General features: G+C 43.6%; 1 protein-coding gene across 4 annotated transcripts in view; it reads left to right on the plus strand.

Moving 5' to 3' along the window:
* Positions 1–16,109, plus strand: part of gria1a (glutamate receptor, ionotropic, AMPA 1a) — a 67,337-nt gene that overhangs the window by 29,230 nt on the left and 21,998 nt on the right. For all 4 annotated transcript variants that reach the window (XM_052057691.1, XM_052057670.1, XM_052057680.1 and 1 more), the window contains exons 5-11: positions 2,367–2,420; positions 6,301–6,459; positions 6,877–7,044; positions 7,838–7,942; positions 8,081–8,191; positions 14,130–14,336; positions 14,778–15,223. In XM_052057691.1, coding sequence (XP_051913651.1) covers positions 2,367–2,420; positions 6,301–6,459; positions 6,877–7,044; positions 7,838–7,942; positions 8,081–8,191; positions 14,130–14,336; positions 14,778–15,223 — 1,250 coding nt within the window. The remainder of the gene's footprint in view (positions 1–2,366; positions 2,421–6,300; positions 6,460–6,876; positions 7,045–7,837; positions 7,943–8,080; positions 8,192–14,129; positions 14,337–14,777; positions 15,224–16,109) is intronic.

The raw sequence follows: 16,109 nt of genomic DNA on the forward strand, positions 1-16,109 counted from the left end.
TGATGGCCTGGTCAACAGTTAAGGTTATTGCATCAGGTCTCAACGCTTTACAGGAGCCCGGACTCTGAGATGTTTTCCTCTCAGATAGATGCCATCAATCACCCACACCTGCTCCCCGCCTCCATGGTGCCCCGCTTGTGTGTATCTGACACCTGTACGCAGCACTGCGCTCATATGCACACAAATACACACTCGCCTGCCTCTTTCACCTTTTACACTCCTGTGTTCATCTCATTCATCTCTTACAGTACACAGATTCTCTTGCGATAAGGTCACTAGGCAGTATCCTAAGGGTGACATTTCAAGAGAAGCTAAATGTTAAAATAGTCTCCTTGGAGAACATCCATGGTGATAGAAGTGTTAAGAGTATATATATATATATATATATATATATATATATATATATATAGATAGATAGATAGATACATATATATATATATATATATATATATATATATATATATATATATATATATATATAGATAGATAGATAGATAGATAGATAGATAGATAGATAGATAGATAGATATACACGATACACAATACAATACAATACATGCTGATTTATATAGCGTTTATATATACCGGTATACATTACGAAGCTGATTTTTATGCAAAGATATGAGAAGTGACCCTTTCTCTTGGGGGCCAAAGTCTGAATGGCACAAATTTGCATGTGTAATTAATCGTCAGACATTTCACAAACATTTGCATTTGCTAGCCCACTATTGTGAGTGCGTTTGTGTTGTAGTGTCAGTGTGCGGGTGTGTGTGTGCGCGGATGCGGGTGTCTTCCTCTTGCTTTTCCTTGCCAGAGGCTTGACCGCAGGGCCCGCCTTGTGCCGGGGTCACCATTAATAACAAATGCCACCTTCTGCTATGACCTCCAGCAGTATTACGCACGCTCACAGACATGCGTACACACACACACACACACACACACACACACACACACACACACACACACACACACACACACACACACAAACACACACACACACACAAACACACACACACACACACACACACACACAGACCATAAAACAAATGCTCACCCCCTCAGGAGAAAACACTGAAAGAGCACAAGGAGCAACATTGTGTGATGTTCTGCACACTGATTGAACACCGACACATGAATGCTCTGCTTATCCACTATAAGAAATCCTAATTGGGTGGTGCATGACTTTCGACTAGTGCCTCCCGCTCAGGCTTTATTCATGTGGCTTCTCGGAATGCTTTGCTGACACGATCGACACAATGTTGTCGAGCAGTAAAACGCCGTCTTTATTTAGGCAAGAGAGTTGCCTTGAGTCCCGCAATGAGGAGCGGGGGAGAGGGCGGCCTATTTAAATGTCAGTCAAAGTGGGGCCAAAAATACATGTATGAATAAATTGACGTTGGCACTATACTCCACACCTCTTGACGTGTTACTCCATCTGGCCTGACCCTTGGGGGTAGGCTGACTGGTCAGCGGTAAAGGCAAGAGGGTCATGATATTGTGCGCTGCCATCGCGATGAGGAATCAACACTGAGCATTTTTGGGGGGGTTTGATTGGCATTAGGTTTTTTTTTTTTAGATCGTGATGTTTCACTGATTTAGCTTTCGATTATTGACTCAACAGACATCAAACACGAGCCTTCAGTGACACAATGGTAAAAGAAAAAGAAGGCGTGTTTTGGTGTTGTAACATTGCACAGAATATTTGCACACATTTCAGTCTTTCATGGTTGTACAAAATAATTGTTGATTGTATTTTGTGCAACAAGAAAGTTATATAGGTAGTTGAATGATTCCAATTGTAAATTAGCCCCATTGGTATGTCATGGGACTAATGCAGAACTCACAGATCCACTTTTGGAAATCCCAAATATTTTCCAGTATTTTGCCTTATACAGTTTATACAGTGTCTATCCTTGAAATCACTTTTTTCCTTCAATGTAATGCAAGCATCAGTATATAAGAGGAGTGTCGGAGTCAAATTACCTCTTAGCGTAGTGTGAACATGTTAATTATCCCTGATCCTAATTCTAACACGGTCATTCTGGAGAGTGGAGAGTTAAAATAAAAATCATAAAAATCTGTAAATACAGGAAGCCCAAAGTTGAAGGTTGACCTATTTTCTCATTTTGTGCTATTGCTCTAATTTATATGGGCCTACTTTCTTGACTGTCAAGGACACTTGTCTAGGAACAGTAGACTACTTTGACATTGTTTGTCTCTCTCTCTCTCACTCTCTCTGTCTCTCTCTTGCTCGCTTTCTCTCTCTCTCTGTTTCTCTCTCATACACACACACACACACACACACACTCAGCACATTTTTGTGTCTAGGTCATTTTATCCTTCATTCGTCTTTTTCTATTCTCCAGATTGTTGAGCAAGGCAAGAATGCAAAGAGTTACCACTACATTTTGGCAAACCTGGTAAGCATTTATTTTCTTCTGCTTTCCACAATGAATGTTCGGGAGAAAGTATGTCAAACGTACAGCTCGTGTTGTTCTTTGCAACAAAATGATGAGGAATAGCTTTTGAAGCCACAGATATAGCGCCGCGGTCCACTTATGAGATGAAATTAGGACGACTGTGGCCTGCGCACTTAAATCACTCTGACTCCCCTGTCGAAAGTCAACTTCCCACTAAGGGCTACTATAGTCAATATCTCCTGTTTGGAATGTCAAACCTAAATGGACATGATCATTTAATATCAACAAATCATCAGGCTGCAGTGTGTCTCTAAATTCAATCTGTAATGCAGATTATCACAATGCAGATTATTTTGATACCCTTCGCAGCATTTGGCACAAGACACAAAACATTAACGGAACAAAATTTCTCAGAGTAAATGGAGCTATGCCCTAAAATGTGTTTCAGATCGTCAGTACTAAATGGACGTTCCGAGCGATTTAGCCGTATGAATTGACATGGCGAGACACTGTGAGCAAATCCACAGTGACAAAGGTCAGACAGTCATTGTCGTGTAAGATTGATCCGCCAGCTCAATTTGACTGCTGCCATTTTCTGCAAATTCTCCGTAGGCCACCCTCAAGCATTCTTCACATTCACTCAGTGACGCAGAAGAAGAGAATAATTGACATTGTAGTCAGAGCAGCATTAATATGCTGCAGCTTGATCACTTCTTCCCCACTGTGGTCATTAGAGTGACTCAATCTTGCTTGTCTGCCCCAAAAGCATGAGTTCATTTTAGATGATAACACTCTGACATTTTTTTTCTTTTTTAGTCGGCACTCAAAGGGATTACCCTCATTTTCCATTGCAGGCCATTAAAATGATCATGCAATTTTTTCTAATGTTTCTATATCCTCGCATTGACGAGAATGAGATGCAATGGCGTGGTTTTCATTTTCTGCATATTCATGTTTGCGCAGCATCCACCCGGAAATTCTTAATGGATACACAAATACAATTTAGGCTGATGTGCAATGACAAATATTTATATTCAGCCATTTATTTATGGTTGTTTTTTTTTTTAAATCACCGCTGTTTCAAATACAAAATACCAATGCAGCCTTGTGCCGAATGCAGACTTGCCGCTCATTCTTTGGCTGACCATGTTTCCCAAATATTCACTGTTAAAGTGCAGGAAGAAGGACACCTGGCAGCATGCTCGCACTTTAGGGAGCAGGTGGTGACATTTGCTTCTACTGAAGCATGAATTAGCTTTCATGTTTCAGCTGTTGCCATGCCAACCTTCACTAGTTCTTGAAAACAGTAGCGCATAAAGCTACTCAGTCAGCCCGGTCGACTGGCTTTAAGATAATTATCAATCGTTATTTATTATCTGGACTGGGAAGGGGTTCATTTCGGCATGCGGCCATGCGACAGAGAAAGCCAAAGAACATCTTTGCATGAGATTCAAACAAAGATCATAGCATGGAAGGAAGATGGAGAGCTTTTCTGTCACACAATCGAGAGAAGCACCTTCTCCTCTCATCAGTCAAAACTCTTCTCTCTTGGACTTCCCACTCAATCACAACTGTCTGCCTCTTCCCGACAAGCGTGCTGCCTTGCCTTTGTCCATTTTCCCAAAATAGCATTCTTCAAATAAAAGGGAGGACACACAAGTTGCACTTAACGTTAAAGCCAAGCCCATTATGTTCCAACTGAAGACACTCCTTGCTTTTTGTGCACGGTGGCCTGTAAGGTTCAGATCCTTCTTTAGAAGTTTCGAAGTCTTCTCCAGTCTACTTACTTGACGAATTGTTTTTCTATTTTCTTTTCTTACTACTTTTGTCTCCGAGGAGAAACAGTGAGTCTCTTACACGAGCTTGCATTTGGGTGCAAAGGAGATAGTGCGTCATTTTCAGGATGCTCTTCATAATTAATGATCGCTATGACATAATGAGGTTTTGCAATATTCATCTTCACCTTCTAGTTTACTGTTTTAGCTTTATGAGACATACAACTAGCTGAGTTGAATTGCATTTGCTCTTTCTCAACATCTTTGTCACCAATGAGTCTTAAATTTGGCTGCATGTGTGAGCGGAGGTTGCCACAGGAAATAAATGAAACTGTGTTTATTAATGTTTTTAAATGCCTCAAATAATTTACGAAATAATTTGCTCTCCGATGTTTCTCGTTTTGTTGTGCACCCCGCAAAGAAGTAGATTGCATGGAAATATTTAAACCGAATTTCTATAGAAAATGTCCAGCCATCTGAATTACTTTATGTGCTGCATATTTGCCAGTCAATTGTAAATGAAAACACGGTTTTGTAATAATACAAACAAGACAGAGTCATGTCATTCAAAAATCCAATTTGTTTAAAATATTAAAGAGTGAGTGAACATCTTCTATTGAATTGCTCCAGTATATTGGATTTTTTTTTTATCAGCACTTCATGGCATTTATATGAATTTCCCGAAGTGTCCGTCCATCCATTATTCTTATCCTCACGAGGCTAAGCTGGAGTCCAGCGCAGATGACTCTGGCGGAAAGGCAGGGGTCACCTTGAACTGGTTGCCTGGCAATCCCGAGGCACATTTTACCACATAACCATTCAAGCTCACATTTACACCTTGGGACAAGTCAGAGCCTACACTTAACCTAATATGCATGTTTTATAATGTGGGAGAAAACTGAGAAGAGGAAAACTCCACACCGGAAGCTCGGATTCAAACCTATGACCTCTGAACTGACAGGCAGATATGCATCCGTCTCACAGTGTAGAGGTGCCGGGTACGATTCCGGCCTTCCTTTGTGGAGTTTGCATGCTCTCCCTGTGCCTGCGTGGGTTTTCTCTGGGTACTCCGGTTTCCTCCCACATTTCCGAAAACATGCATGGCAGGCCAATGCAACACTCTAAATCAGGGGTGCCCAAACTTTTTGGATCGAAGATCTACTTTTTGATCAACTAACCTCACGGGATCTACCCTTACCGGCGCGCGCACGCACACACACACACACACACACACACACACACACACACACACACACACACACAAATTTAAGATTTACCTGCTTTATTTTATTTTTTAAATATTTTTTTTGTGTGAAAATGAGACTGATTTGTGTGCAGTGTATATTAACACAAAAATATATTACTAACATGTACAAAGACACACAAATGGTTGTTTGTTTTTTTTCTTCTCGACACTCCTCGGATCTACTTGGGACCTGTCTTAGATCTACCAGTAGATCAGGATCTACCTAATGGGCACCCCTGCAGTCTAAATTGTCCCTACCTGTGATTTTGAGTTGTGAATGGAAGTGTGCCGTGCAACCCTGCCTCCTGCCCAAAGACAGCTGGGATAGCGACCCTTGTGTGGATAAGCGGATTGGAAAATATATACAGTATACAAAATATATATACCAAAGCATACCAGACAATGTATATGGGACGTTGTACTACATAGACTTTCTCTGAGCATCATTATTCTACTCCCTACACTGCTGGAATCGAAACAGGTGTTACATTCAGTACTACTGAAACAGTACAAAAGTTAAAACAGATTCATCGACAACTAAAGTTTGATATTTGATTGAAGGGAATTAATTCAAATGCCCTTCCCTTGTGCATTCCTTGTTCAAACATTTGGCACACCAGCAGATTGCATGAAAACCACAAACAAATTACTGAACCTACATAACACACTGCACCTCTACCGTACATACATAATTAATCATGCCCTGATAGAGTTTAATTACATGCTCTGTGATGTCAGAACTATTAGTTGAGATCTTGCATCATTTGATTGCGCAGGTGCACGTCATATTGTGCCCAGTGAGCATACCGTCTCTCGCCTGTGGCTCTCATTCTCCCTGCCTGTCCACTTCCCCTTACAGGGTTTCCTGGACATTGACCTGACAGACCTGCGCAAGGGTGGAGCGAACATTACCGGCTTCCAGCTGGTCAACAACTCAGAGCCCAGCGTTAGCAGAGTCGTCCAGCAATGGATGGAATTTGACAACAAGGATTCCAAAATGGCCAAGAAGGGACTCAAAGTAACTGCGATGTTCACCTTTGCTCACCGTCCAAAATTGAAGTGCTTATGTAATACAGTCCACTGATGTCGATGAGTGTCCTCACGATTATAGATGATTATATCAGGAGAGTTGTTAGCTTCCCGACTGTTTGTGGCTGTCAACGAGAGGTCATGAAACCGTAAAAATGCATGACAGGATCTTATCAGATTTCAATATTTTGAATGCGATAAAATTACCGGTACCTGATAATGGATATGGATTTAAACATCCAAAGTAATGGATCGGTTTAAAGCAGTGACCTGTGGGTGTTAGTGGAACAATGCATGTGTATTATGAGTTTGGTGCATTATTGTACCAAGGCATTAGATTTTCTCAACACTGTTCACACTCTCATCACAGTCTCTAAAATCGTCCGCCTTTCTGCTGTGTTTCCAGTACACTGGTGCCTTGACGTACGATGGCGTAAAAGTCATGTCAACAGCATTCCAGAATTTAAGGAGACAAAGGATAGACATCTCGCGCAGGGGCAACGCTGGGGAATGCCTTGCCAATCCACCGGCTCCGTGGGGTCAAGGCATAGACATCCAAAGAGCCTTGCAGCAGGTCTGTGCACACACAGAGAAGCCTCACATTCAAACGCATGAACCTCGAGAGTCATACAGCCATTCCTGAGTGGCACATAGGCTAACTGCTCTTGAGATGAGCCTGGCTGGGCAAATTAGGGCTCGTTCTGTCATCTAAAGTTCACATGAAGTCGCAGGAAAGTCCCCAGTATCAAAAGTGACATCGGGGCTGGTAAACAATGTCTCCAGGCAGTAACACTCAGCCGTGATCGTCATGGAAGATGACATCAGCAATTGAGTTTAGAAATGTAATATTTGGCAATGAAAAAGGAAACAGTGGACTTGCTGTGAGACGTCTTACTCAAACAGACACGCACACACATACACGCCAGCATGCACTCCTATCAAGAAGCGGAGAAAATTCCACAGATGACTAAAAATATCATTTGAATTCTTTTCCTAATTTTCTCTGGAACCGACTTGACGCCAGGTCAAACATATAATGTAATAGCATGCGTGTACACAGGCAGCCCGAGGCTCCGTCTGCAGAACGGCTGTGCACAGGCCCACTCAGTGTCAATCTAGCCATCTGCCTAGGGATAGTCTGTGGAATGAAGCTGTGTTCGCTCAATTAACTCCATCATGCCGCCAAGACAAACACTGCACTGTACACGGACACACGCCCGTCTGTCATTCACCTCCGTAGGGAGGCAGACAGACGCCGCTGTCTCGGACAGACTCTAGTGAGCGAAAGCATTTTCGTGACATGGAGAAATGGCTTTTGTGTAATTTGTGTTTCTTCCTTGATGCCAATTGCTGACTCTCAAACTCAGGTCCGTATAGATGGACTGACGGGTCACATTCAGTTCAATGAGAAAGGCCGCAGGACCAACTACACAGTTAGTGTGATGGAACTGGCTCCATCAGGACCCAAAAAGGTGAGCGTTATGTATTCGGATTTAATATGGGTCTTTATTTTGGATCCGCACCTACTTCTGCAAGTTTCAAATCATGAGAACTATTACAGGAACCCGTTTTGAATAATTTAAGAGCACAATCAACCATCCTTTTCACAGGTTGGCTACTGGAATGAAGATGAGAAATATGTGACCACTGCAAGCTTTGTGAGAGGCAGCAATGACACCTACGGCCTTCAGAACCGAACTTACATTGTCACAACTATCTTGGTGAGTCTCTGTCAAATCGAACCAGAGCATGCAGAGAAAAGCTTCCAGCAACTTGTTGAATCAGTCGCACAAAGATTTCAGGTAGTTGTCGAATCTAGACGTCAGCGATTATGCAAACGGTCTGGAATTTTTTGACATGCATGCTCAAATTGTAGCTTTCTATCTGCTCGTTCAATGCAGGTTGGTGGGGTTTTCACTGACCCCGTATTGCAGCAGTGACTTTATTGTAGTTTGGGTTTGTGCATAAAGCAGTATGTTTGTCTCTGCTATCCCTGTTATCTGTTATCCCCTTGAAATTTAAAAGCGTTGCTGAAAACAGCTGTTTTATTTGCACACACGGACACACACACATTTATACATCTATAGCAACGAAGATGCAATTTTAGCTTGTCAAGCACAGGATGGTCTCAGGTTCTGCCTTGTGTGGAATTTATATCAGAGAAAAACATTTATTGTCTAAAAAAGCCAACAGTTCATTCCCAGGTTTCACTTTACTGTTTCTACATCTGGTATATTTCAGAATCAGAATCAGAATCATCTTTATTGGCCAAGTATGTAGAACACACAAGGAATTTGTCTCCGGTATAACACGCTGCACTAGTATCATCGTAAACAAGAAAATCATTGAACCATTTTAGAGTATACCAGTAGTTTTGTAGTACCATTTTGTGGTGCAAGAAGAGTGACTATGTCAGTGACTGTTTAAGGAGTTAATGGCTAGAGGGAAGAAGCTGTTTAAGTGTCTACTGGATTTGGTGCGCAGGGATCTGTAGCGTCTGCCTGAGGGGAGTGGCTGAAAAAGGTGGTGGGCAGGGTGCGGGGGATCCAGGAGGATTTTCCGTGCCCTTGTCTTGATTCTTGCAGTGTGCAAGTCCTCAAGAGTGGGTAGGGCGGTGCCAACGATTTTTTTCTGCCGTCCTAACTGTCCGTTGAAGTCGGATTTTGTCCTTTTTTGTGGCGGCCCCAAACCAAACCGTGATGGAAGAACACAGGATTGATTCGATGGCTGCCGTGTAGAACTGTCGTAGCACCTCCTGTGGCAAGCCATGCTTCCTCAGCAGCCTCAGGAAGTACATCCGCTGCCGGGCCCTTTTCAGGATGGAGATGGTGTTGACTTCCCACTTCATGTCCTGGGAGACTGTGATTCCCAGGAACTTGAAGGTCTCGACGGTTGACACAGGGCAGTTGGATAGTGTGAGGGGCAACTGAGGAGAAGAATGTTTCCTGAAGTCCACGATCATCTCTACAGTCTTGAGCGTGTTCAGCCCGAGGTTGTGTCGGCCGCACCAGAGCTCCAGCTGCTCCACTTGTTGGCGGTACGCAGACTCGTCGCCGTCTTTGATGAGACCGATGACCGTGGTGTCGTCTGCGAACTTTATGAGTTTGACAGCTGGATCTGTTGAGGTGCAATCGTTTGTGTAGAGAGAGAAGAGCAGTGGCGAGAGGACACATCCCTGTGGGGCTCCAGTGCTGGTGGTGCGTATTGATGATGTTGTTGCTCCCAGTCTCACCTGTTGTGTCCGTCCCGTCAGGAAGCTGAGGATCCACTGGCAGATCGCAGGGGACACACCGAGGTGGAGTAGTTTGGGGGTGAGGAGTTCCAGGATGATGGTGTTGAACGCAGAGCTGAAATCCACAAACAGAATCCTTGCGTAGGTCCCTGTGCTGTCGAGGTGCTTGAGGATGTAGTGCAGACCTAGGTTGACTGCGTCTTCCACAGACCTGTTTGCCCGGTAGGCAAACTGGAGAGGGTCCAGCAGGGGTCCAGTGACGTTTTTTAGGTGGTTCAGCACAAGGCGTTCAAAGGACTTCATGACCACAGACGTCAGGGCGACAGGCCTATAGTCGTTCAGTTCCGATGTTGCCGATTTCTTGGGAACTGGGATGATGGTAGACTGTTTGAAGCAGGATGGGACCTCACACAGCTCCAGGAATCTGTTGAAGATCTGTGTGAAGACCGGAGCCAGCTGGTCAGCGCAGACTTTCAGGCAGGAGGGGGACACTTTGTCGGGCCCCGGAGCTTTCTTGATCTTTTGCTGCTTGAAGAGCCATCTCACGTCCTGTTCGTGGATCTGTAGTGGAGAAAAAGAGGGTGGGGGGGGGGGGGGGTAGGTAGAGTGGTTTCTGGTAGAGGTGGGTGTGTGTGGGAAATGGGGGTGTCCTTTTCAAATCGGCAGAAAAACATGTTTAGTTCATTAGCAAGACCCTTATTGTTCACTGTTTGGGGGGATGGCATTCTATAGTTAGTGATTGCTTTCAGGCCATTCCATACAGATGCAGAGTCGTTAGCAGAGAACTGTTTTTTCAGCCTCTCTGCATAGCTTCTCTTTGCGATGTTAATTTCCTTCGTCAATTGGTTTCGGGCATGTTTGTACAGTGCCCGATCTCCACTTCTAAATGCGGCCTCTTTCTCTTTCCTGAGTTGCCTGAGTTTGGGAGTAAACCATGGCTTGTTATTGTTGAAAGAGCGGAAGGACTTCGTTGGTACACACATGTCCTCACAGAAACTGATGTATGATGTTACAGTGTCTGTGTATTCATCCAGTGTGCCCGTTGAAGTTTCAAAGACGCCCCAATCAGTGCAGTCTAAGCATTCTTGTAGAGCTAGCTTTGTGTCATCTGTCCATTTTTTAACAGTCTTAACAACCGGTTTAACACATTTGAGTTTCTGTCTGTATGTAGGTATTAAGTGGATTAAATTGTGGTCAGAAAGACCCAATGCTGCACGGGTGACCGATCGGTATGCATTTTTGATTGTTGTATAGCAGTGGTCTAGAATGTTGCCTTCTCTGGTGAAACAGTCGATGTGCTGCTTATATCTGGGAAGTTCACGGTTAAGATGTGCTCTATTAAAATCGCCCAAAATGATCAGGGGTGACTCTGGGTATTTTAGCTCGAGTTTGTTTACTTGTTCGGCTAGCGTTTGTATCGCCGTGTTAGCGTTAGCTTGTGGCGCAATGTAAACACCGACTAGTAAAAAGGAGGTGAACTCATGTGGCGAGTAGAATGGCTTGCAGTTTAAAGACAGTGACTCCAGGTCCGGGCTGCAGTGTGCGTCGAGCTTCGTGACATCAGTGCACCATTCTTCGTTGATATAGAAGCAAATCCCACCACCTTTCGATTTCCCTGATAGCTCCGTGTCGCGGTCGGCTCGGAGAAGGCGGAAGCCGGGTAGATGTAGCGCGGGATCTGGATGGCGGTCACTGAGCCAGGTTTCAGTGAAGCAGAGCGCAGCAGAACGTGCAAATGTTTTGTTGGTCTTTGTGAGGAGAAGAAGTTCATCCATCTTGTTTGGCAGAGATCGTAGATTAGCAAGATGGATCGATGGGAGCGGGGTTCGAAATCCACGCTGCCGGAGCTTGACGAGCACGCCGGCTCGCTTCCCCCTCCGGCGGCGTTTCCATGCTGCGTACAGCGCAGCCGCTCCGCTCGCGATTAGCTCCGAAAAACCTTGTGGATTTTCGTGTACTGGTGAAAAAAGACCGAGCGTAGACTCCCCAATGCGCAGCAACTTTTCCCTCGTGTAAGTAAGCCGCTCAGGTCGCCCAAAACAAACGAAAATGACAAAAACAGGGATAATACTAGGGAGCGTGTGACCGAGGCTGCCATACCTGTCGGCGCCTGATGACGAGTATTTCAAGTATGGATTGTTTTTTTTTAAATCACTATGCCTCAGTACATGTATTATTCCTGGACTTGGAATGGATCTCGCCCTCCATTTTCTAGACGAGAAGCAAGATTGCTGCGATCAGATATTCTGCAGGCTTATGGTCAAACGAAGAAGCTTGTGTGTCGCTAATCTCTGCTGTGAAGGTTGATGGGTTGAAGGATTCCAACAAAAGACTTTCCCAGAAGAGACATTTTGACAGAATGAATTCGTGATGTATGGCAGGTGTGGGAAGCTATGAGGCGGTATGAGTTAACAGAAGCACATTCCAAAGATGCTTTGTTGTTTTAGGCGGCAGTTGAACACATTTATTCTAAATCGTTACATTTAAAAGTTGCCCATTGCCTTACACAAGGGGAAGCAACAAATTTGTGTCAAGATTATACAAACTCAACAATGGTTCCGTCTATTCAACTAATCTAAAAGAAACTTTGTGACATCATTTATTTTGGTGTCTAATGAAAAAAGTCAATGAAAAACTTCCTTTGAGCATGAAGGTTGTCGTCACTCAAGAGTACAGACCCAAAATAACCCTCTCTGACATAATCTACTAGTGTCCCCTTTTCTGGGAAGATAAATTGGTTCTCTGCCTTAGAACCAAAGAGAAGAGATTAGGTGTTAACATTTATTAGTCTGGGTGGGGGGCGGGGGGGGGGGGGTGCAGTACAGAGCTTTTACACCTTTTAACTTTTTTTATTGGCTGAGCTGTTGCTTGAGGCAGCATGCCGTTCCACCACCATGCAGGTGCAACTTTGTGCCTGGCTACAATGCGGCCGGATGCGACCATTGCAAACAGGGTGTGAGCAGGAGATTTGGAGGAGGGACACAGACTAGTGTATATATGAGTTCGGTTCCACCCAGAAATTGCACCATTTATTGCACCGATCTATTTCGTTCAAGAGCCAATCTAACATAATAAATAGCAGCATGCACACATACACTGGCTAGTCTATTAGGGACCTACATACATTGCAAAAAATAGCCACTCGAGGGTTTGCAAAATTCGCTAAATGTAGTGGCTAAGTTGCCAACACTGACTGTATGTGTTTGTATGGATGGAATCTCAAGAGTGCCACGGCCATCCTTTCAAGTCGACTACACCGTACCCTGCTTTATTATTACCCTCCTTGGGTTCTGATATATTACCAGTAGGCTAACAATGATCACCTTCTCCATAAAGAATAGGAGAACAGCGACAAAGAAATATTGCCTTTATTCTTTATCCAAAATTTGACAACACACAAAAAAGAAAATAACTTATGGACATTCCAGCCATAATGGACAATCCTCCTCAAACCTGGAAATCGATGTGAAATACATTTTTGTGGAAAGGCAAAGTGAGGCCTCAGGTGTAAGCAGGAACAATATCTCACCGCAGCCAATCAGTGCAAGGTGCACAAGTGTGGTTGTGACATGCATTAATTACTGTTACAGACAGATGTTGGAACAGAGGTCAGCCGGGCAACACAGACACACATGCACACTCTTGTGCACACTCTCATCCGTTTCTTCAGTACAAGTCTGATCATCTATATTGTCTTCTTCGGCTTCCTCACCGACCGCACGTCTTGTCCATGCGTCATTGCGCTCATAAATGTTTGCATCTGAATTACACACCTTACCTTTCAAGGATGCAGCCCAATTAACATGATGTAATCTCATTTAATCAACGTCTCTTCTAATTCGTGCAGGGCAACTAATGCGCTTTCATCTCATTAAATATGCCTTTCCATACGGCAAGAGCTCAGATGTACTATTGTGCTTCAAATTAACTCAGCTTTATTTGTATAAAACCTTTAAACAACCACCACTGCATACAAAGTACTGAAACTGACTAAAAGTCAGTCATATCATAACAAAGACTTTTTTGTACAGTATATCACTTAATCATATTAATTAATGATCCATTTGTCAATTCATGTTTTAATATGATGCATAATTATGTCTCCACTTAAATTAACTGTCTTGCTACACAGAGCTAAACTACACTAACAATACCCATGTACAGTGTGCAGAGACTTTTTCGATTGGGCAGTTTTTTTTAACCCTCATATTACGTTGAAAAAAAATCACATTGATTATGTCGTGGCTCATTTTGACCCGCACTGTAAAAATCCGCACAAAATAGTAAAAAAACAGGTTACACCAGTAACCACTTTGTTTAAGATGATGTAAACATTCAGATAAGAGACAGACAACATATTTTTAATCCCAAAAGTACATTTCAGTCATTCCATCATTTCATTGCTTTTTATGCTCTATATTTATCAGGAATCTCCGTACGTGATGCTTAAGAAGAAACATGAGCAGCTTGTTGGGAATGATAAGTACGAGGGCTACATCGTTGAATTGGCTGCAGAGATAGCCAAACATGTCGGCTACCAGTACAAACTGAAGATTGTTTCGGATGGCAAGTACGGAGCCAGAGATCCTGAAACCAAAATGTGGAATGGCATGGTTGGAGAACTTGTGTATGGGGTGAGTATACGGCTTCGCATGGGATTTTATCTGTTCCTAGTGACAGTAGGGGTAAGAGTTGCTAGTGTCTCGTGTCGAAATTAAACGTAATAATCACCATCAAAACTGTGGATATCCTCCTCTTAAATAAACAAAACCCCATTATGCTTATTGATACTGTATGAATTGAAACTGAAAAAAGTTATAACCGTTTCGAAATGGAAAAAAGCTGATGAAAATTCTTCCTTGTTTTAAGGTTGTGACCCAACACAATTATTTTATGGAAATGAAACTGACCTGTACAAGCTGTTATAAACAGTTGATCAGAGATTTTCAATCAGAATCATTTCACCCAGAATCATGCATGAAAAACCGACTCGCGGTGTGCTTTGAAAAGTCGCTTTTCTGCAATTCCTCTGTCACTTGCGAATCTTCTCGTCATTTCATTTCCTCTTTCCTCAGAAAGCAGACGTGGCCGTGGCTCCCTTGACCATTACCCTCGTCCGAGAGGAAGTCATCGACTTCTCCAAGCCCTTCATGTCACTGGGTATCTCGATCATGATCAAGAAACCGACCAAATCCAAACCTGGAGTGTTCTCCTTCCTCGACCCTTTGGCTTACGAGATCTGGATGTGCATCGTGTTTGCCTACATCGGCGTCAGCGTGGTGCTGTTCCTTGTCAGTCGCTTCAGCCCATACGAGTGGCACGGAGACGACTACGAGGAAGGAGGAGAGCCACAGAGCCCGACTCAAGCGGCGGCCTCCAACGGATTGCAACAGAGCCAAACAACGGCCCAACCGAACGCCAACCAGCAAAGTCTGGAGCAAACAAATGAGTTTGGCATCTTCAACTCCCTTTGGTTCTCCCTGGGGGCTTTCATGCAGCAAGGCTGTGATATCTCACCACGGTAAGAGTTCTCATTTAGATCACCCCGTCCTGTGTGTCAGCTTGGCCCATTTCTGTCTTTCACTCATATCGAGCAAGCGGTCAGTTGAGCTTTTGATTTACTGTAACACTTTGAAAAGCAATCACGAAAGATCCTGATGGGAGTATTGAGTGTTCTGTCGGCTCCCATTAGTGCTCTCAGATGTAGTGGCAAGAAACCATTCTCCAAAGGTCACCAATTAAAAATCTCATTAAGTGTCTGAAATTAAAGACACTTAGGTCGACTTTGTGAGCTTTCCGGAGAGACCCGCAGGAGAAAATGAAAGGATTATGTTAGTATCTGTCACTGTTCGTGTGAGTCTGACCTAGCAGATACAGGATAGGTCAGGCACTTCTTCTCTCTTGAAACATTAACACAGATATGTACACACATACACACACACACACACACACACACACACACACACACATGCCCAATTTATAGGGTGGCCTGCTGCTAACAAAAAGCAAATCTTGGGTGCATACCTTAAATGACATCTTAGTAAATCGGACACCAAGAATCATCTCAGCTGAGCTGGAAGTAGTGAGTGTAAAAGCTGGGTGCTTTTCATCTAAAACCGTCGAGCTATATATAGAATTTCCTTTGAAAGTTGTTTCTGGAATAAAACAGAAATAAATACGGTAACTGGAGTTATCATGTGTTTGTTTCACTGAGCATCCTCTGTACACAAATTATCTTGGGAGGGTGAAGTAAGGAATCCGTATACCTCTCCGTTGGCTGTTCTTCATGCTCGATGTATTCTATTGTCGGAGGGCTGCCAGCGAATGCATCGGATTTCTCTGCCAAATGTTTTGCAGGGACAGTTTCAACATCCTCTCTGAGTCCCAGTCGTTTCTGGTTAACTTGC

The sequence above is a fragment of the Hippocampus zosterae genome, chromosome 1, assembly GCF_025434085.1.
Source record: "Hippocampus zosterae strain Florida chromosome 1, ASM2543408v3, whole genome shotgun sequence".
NCBI lineage: Eukaryota > Metazoa > Chordata > Actinopteri > Syngnathiformes > Syngnathidae > Hippocampus > Hippocampus zosterae.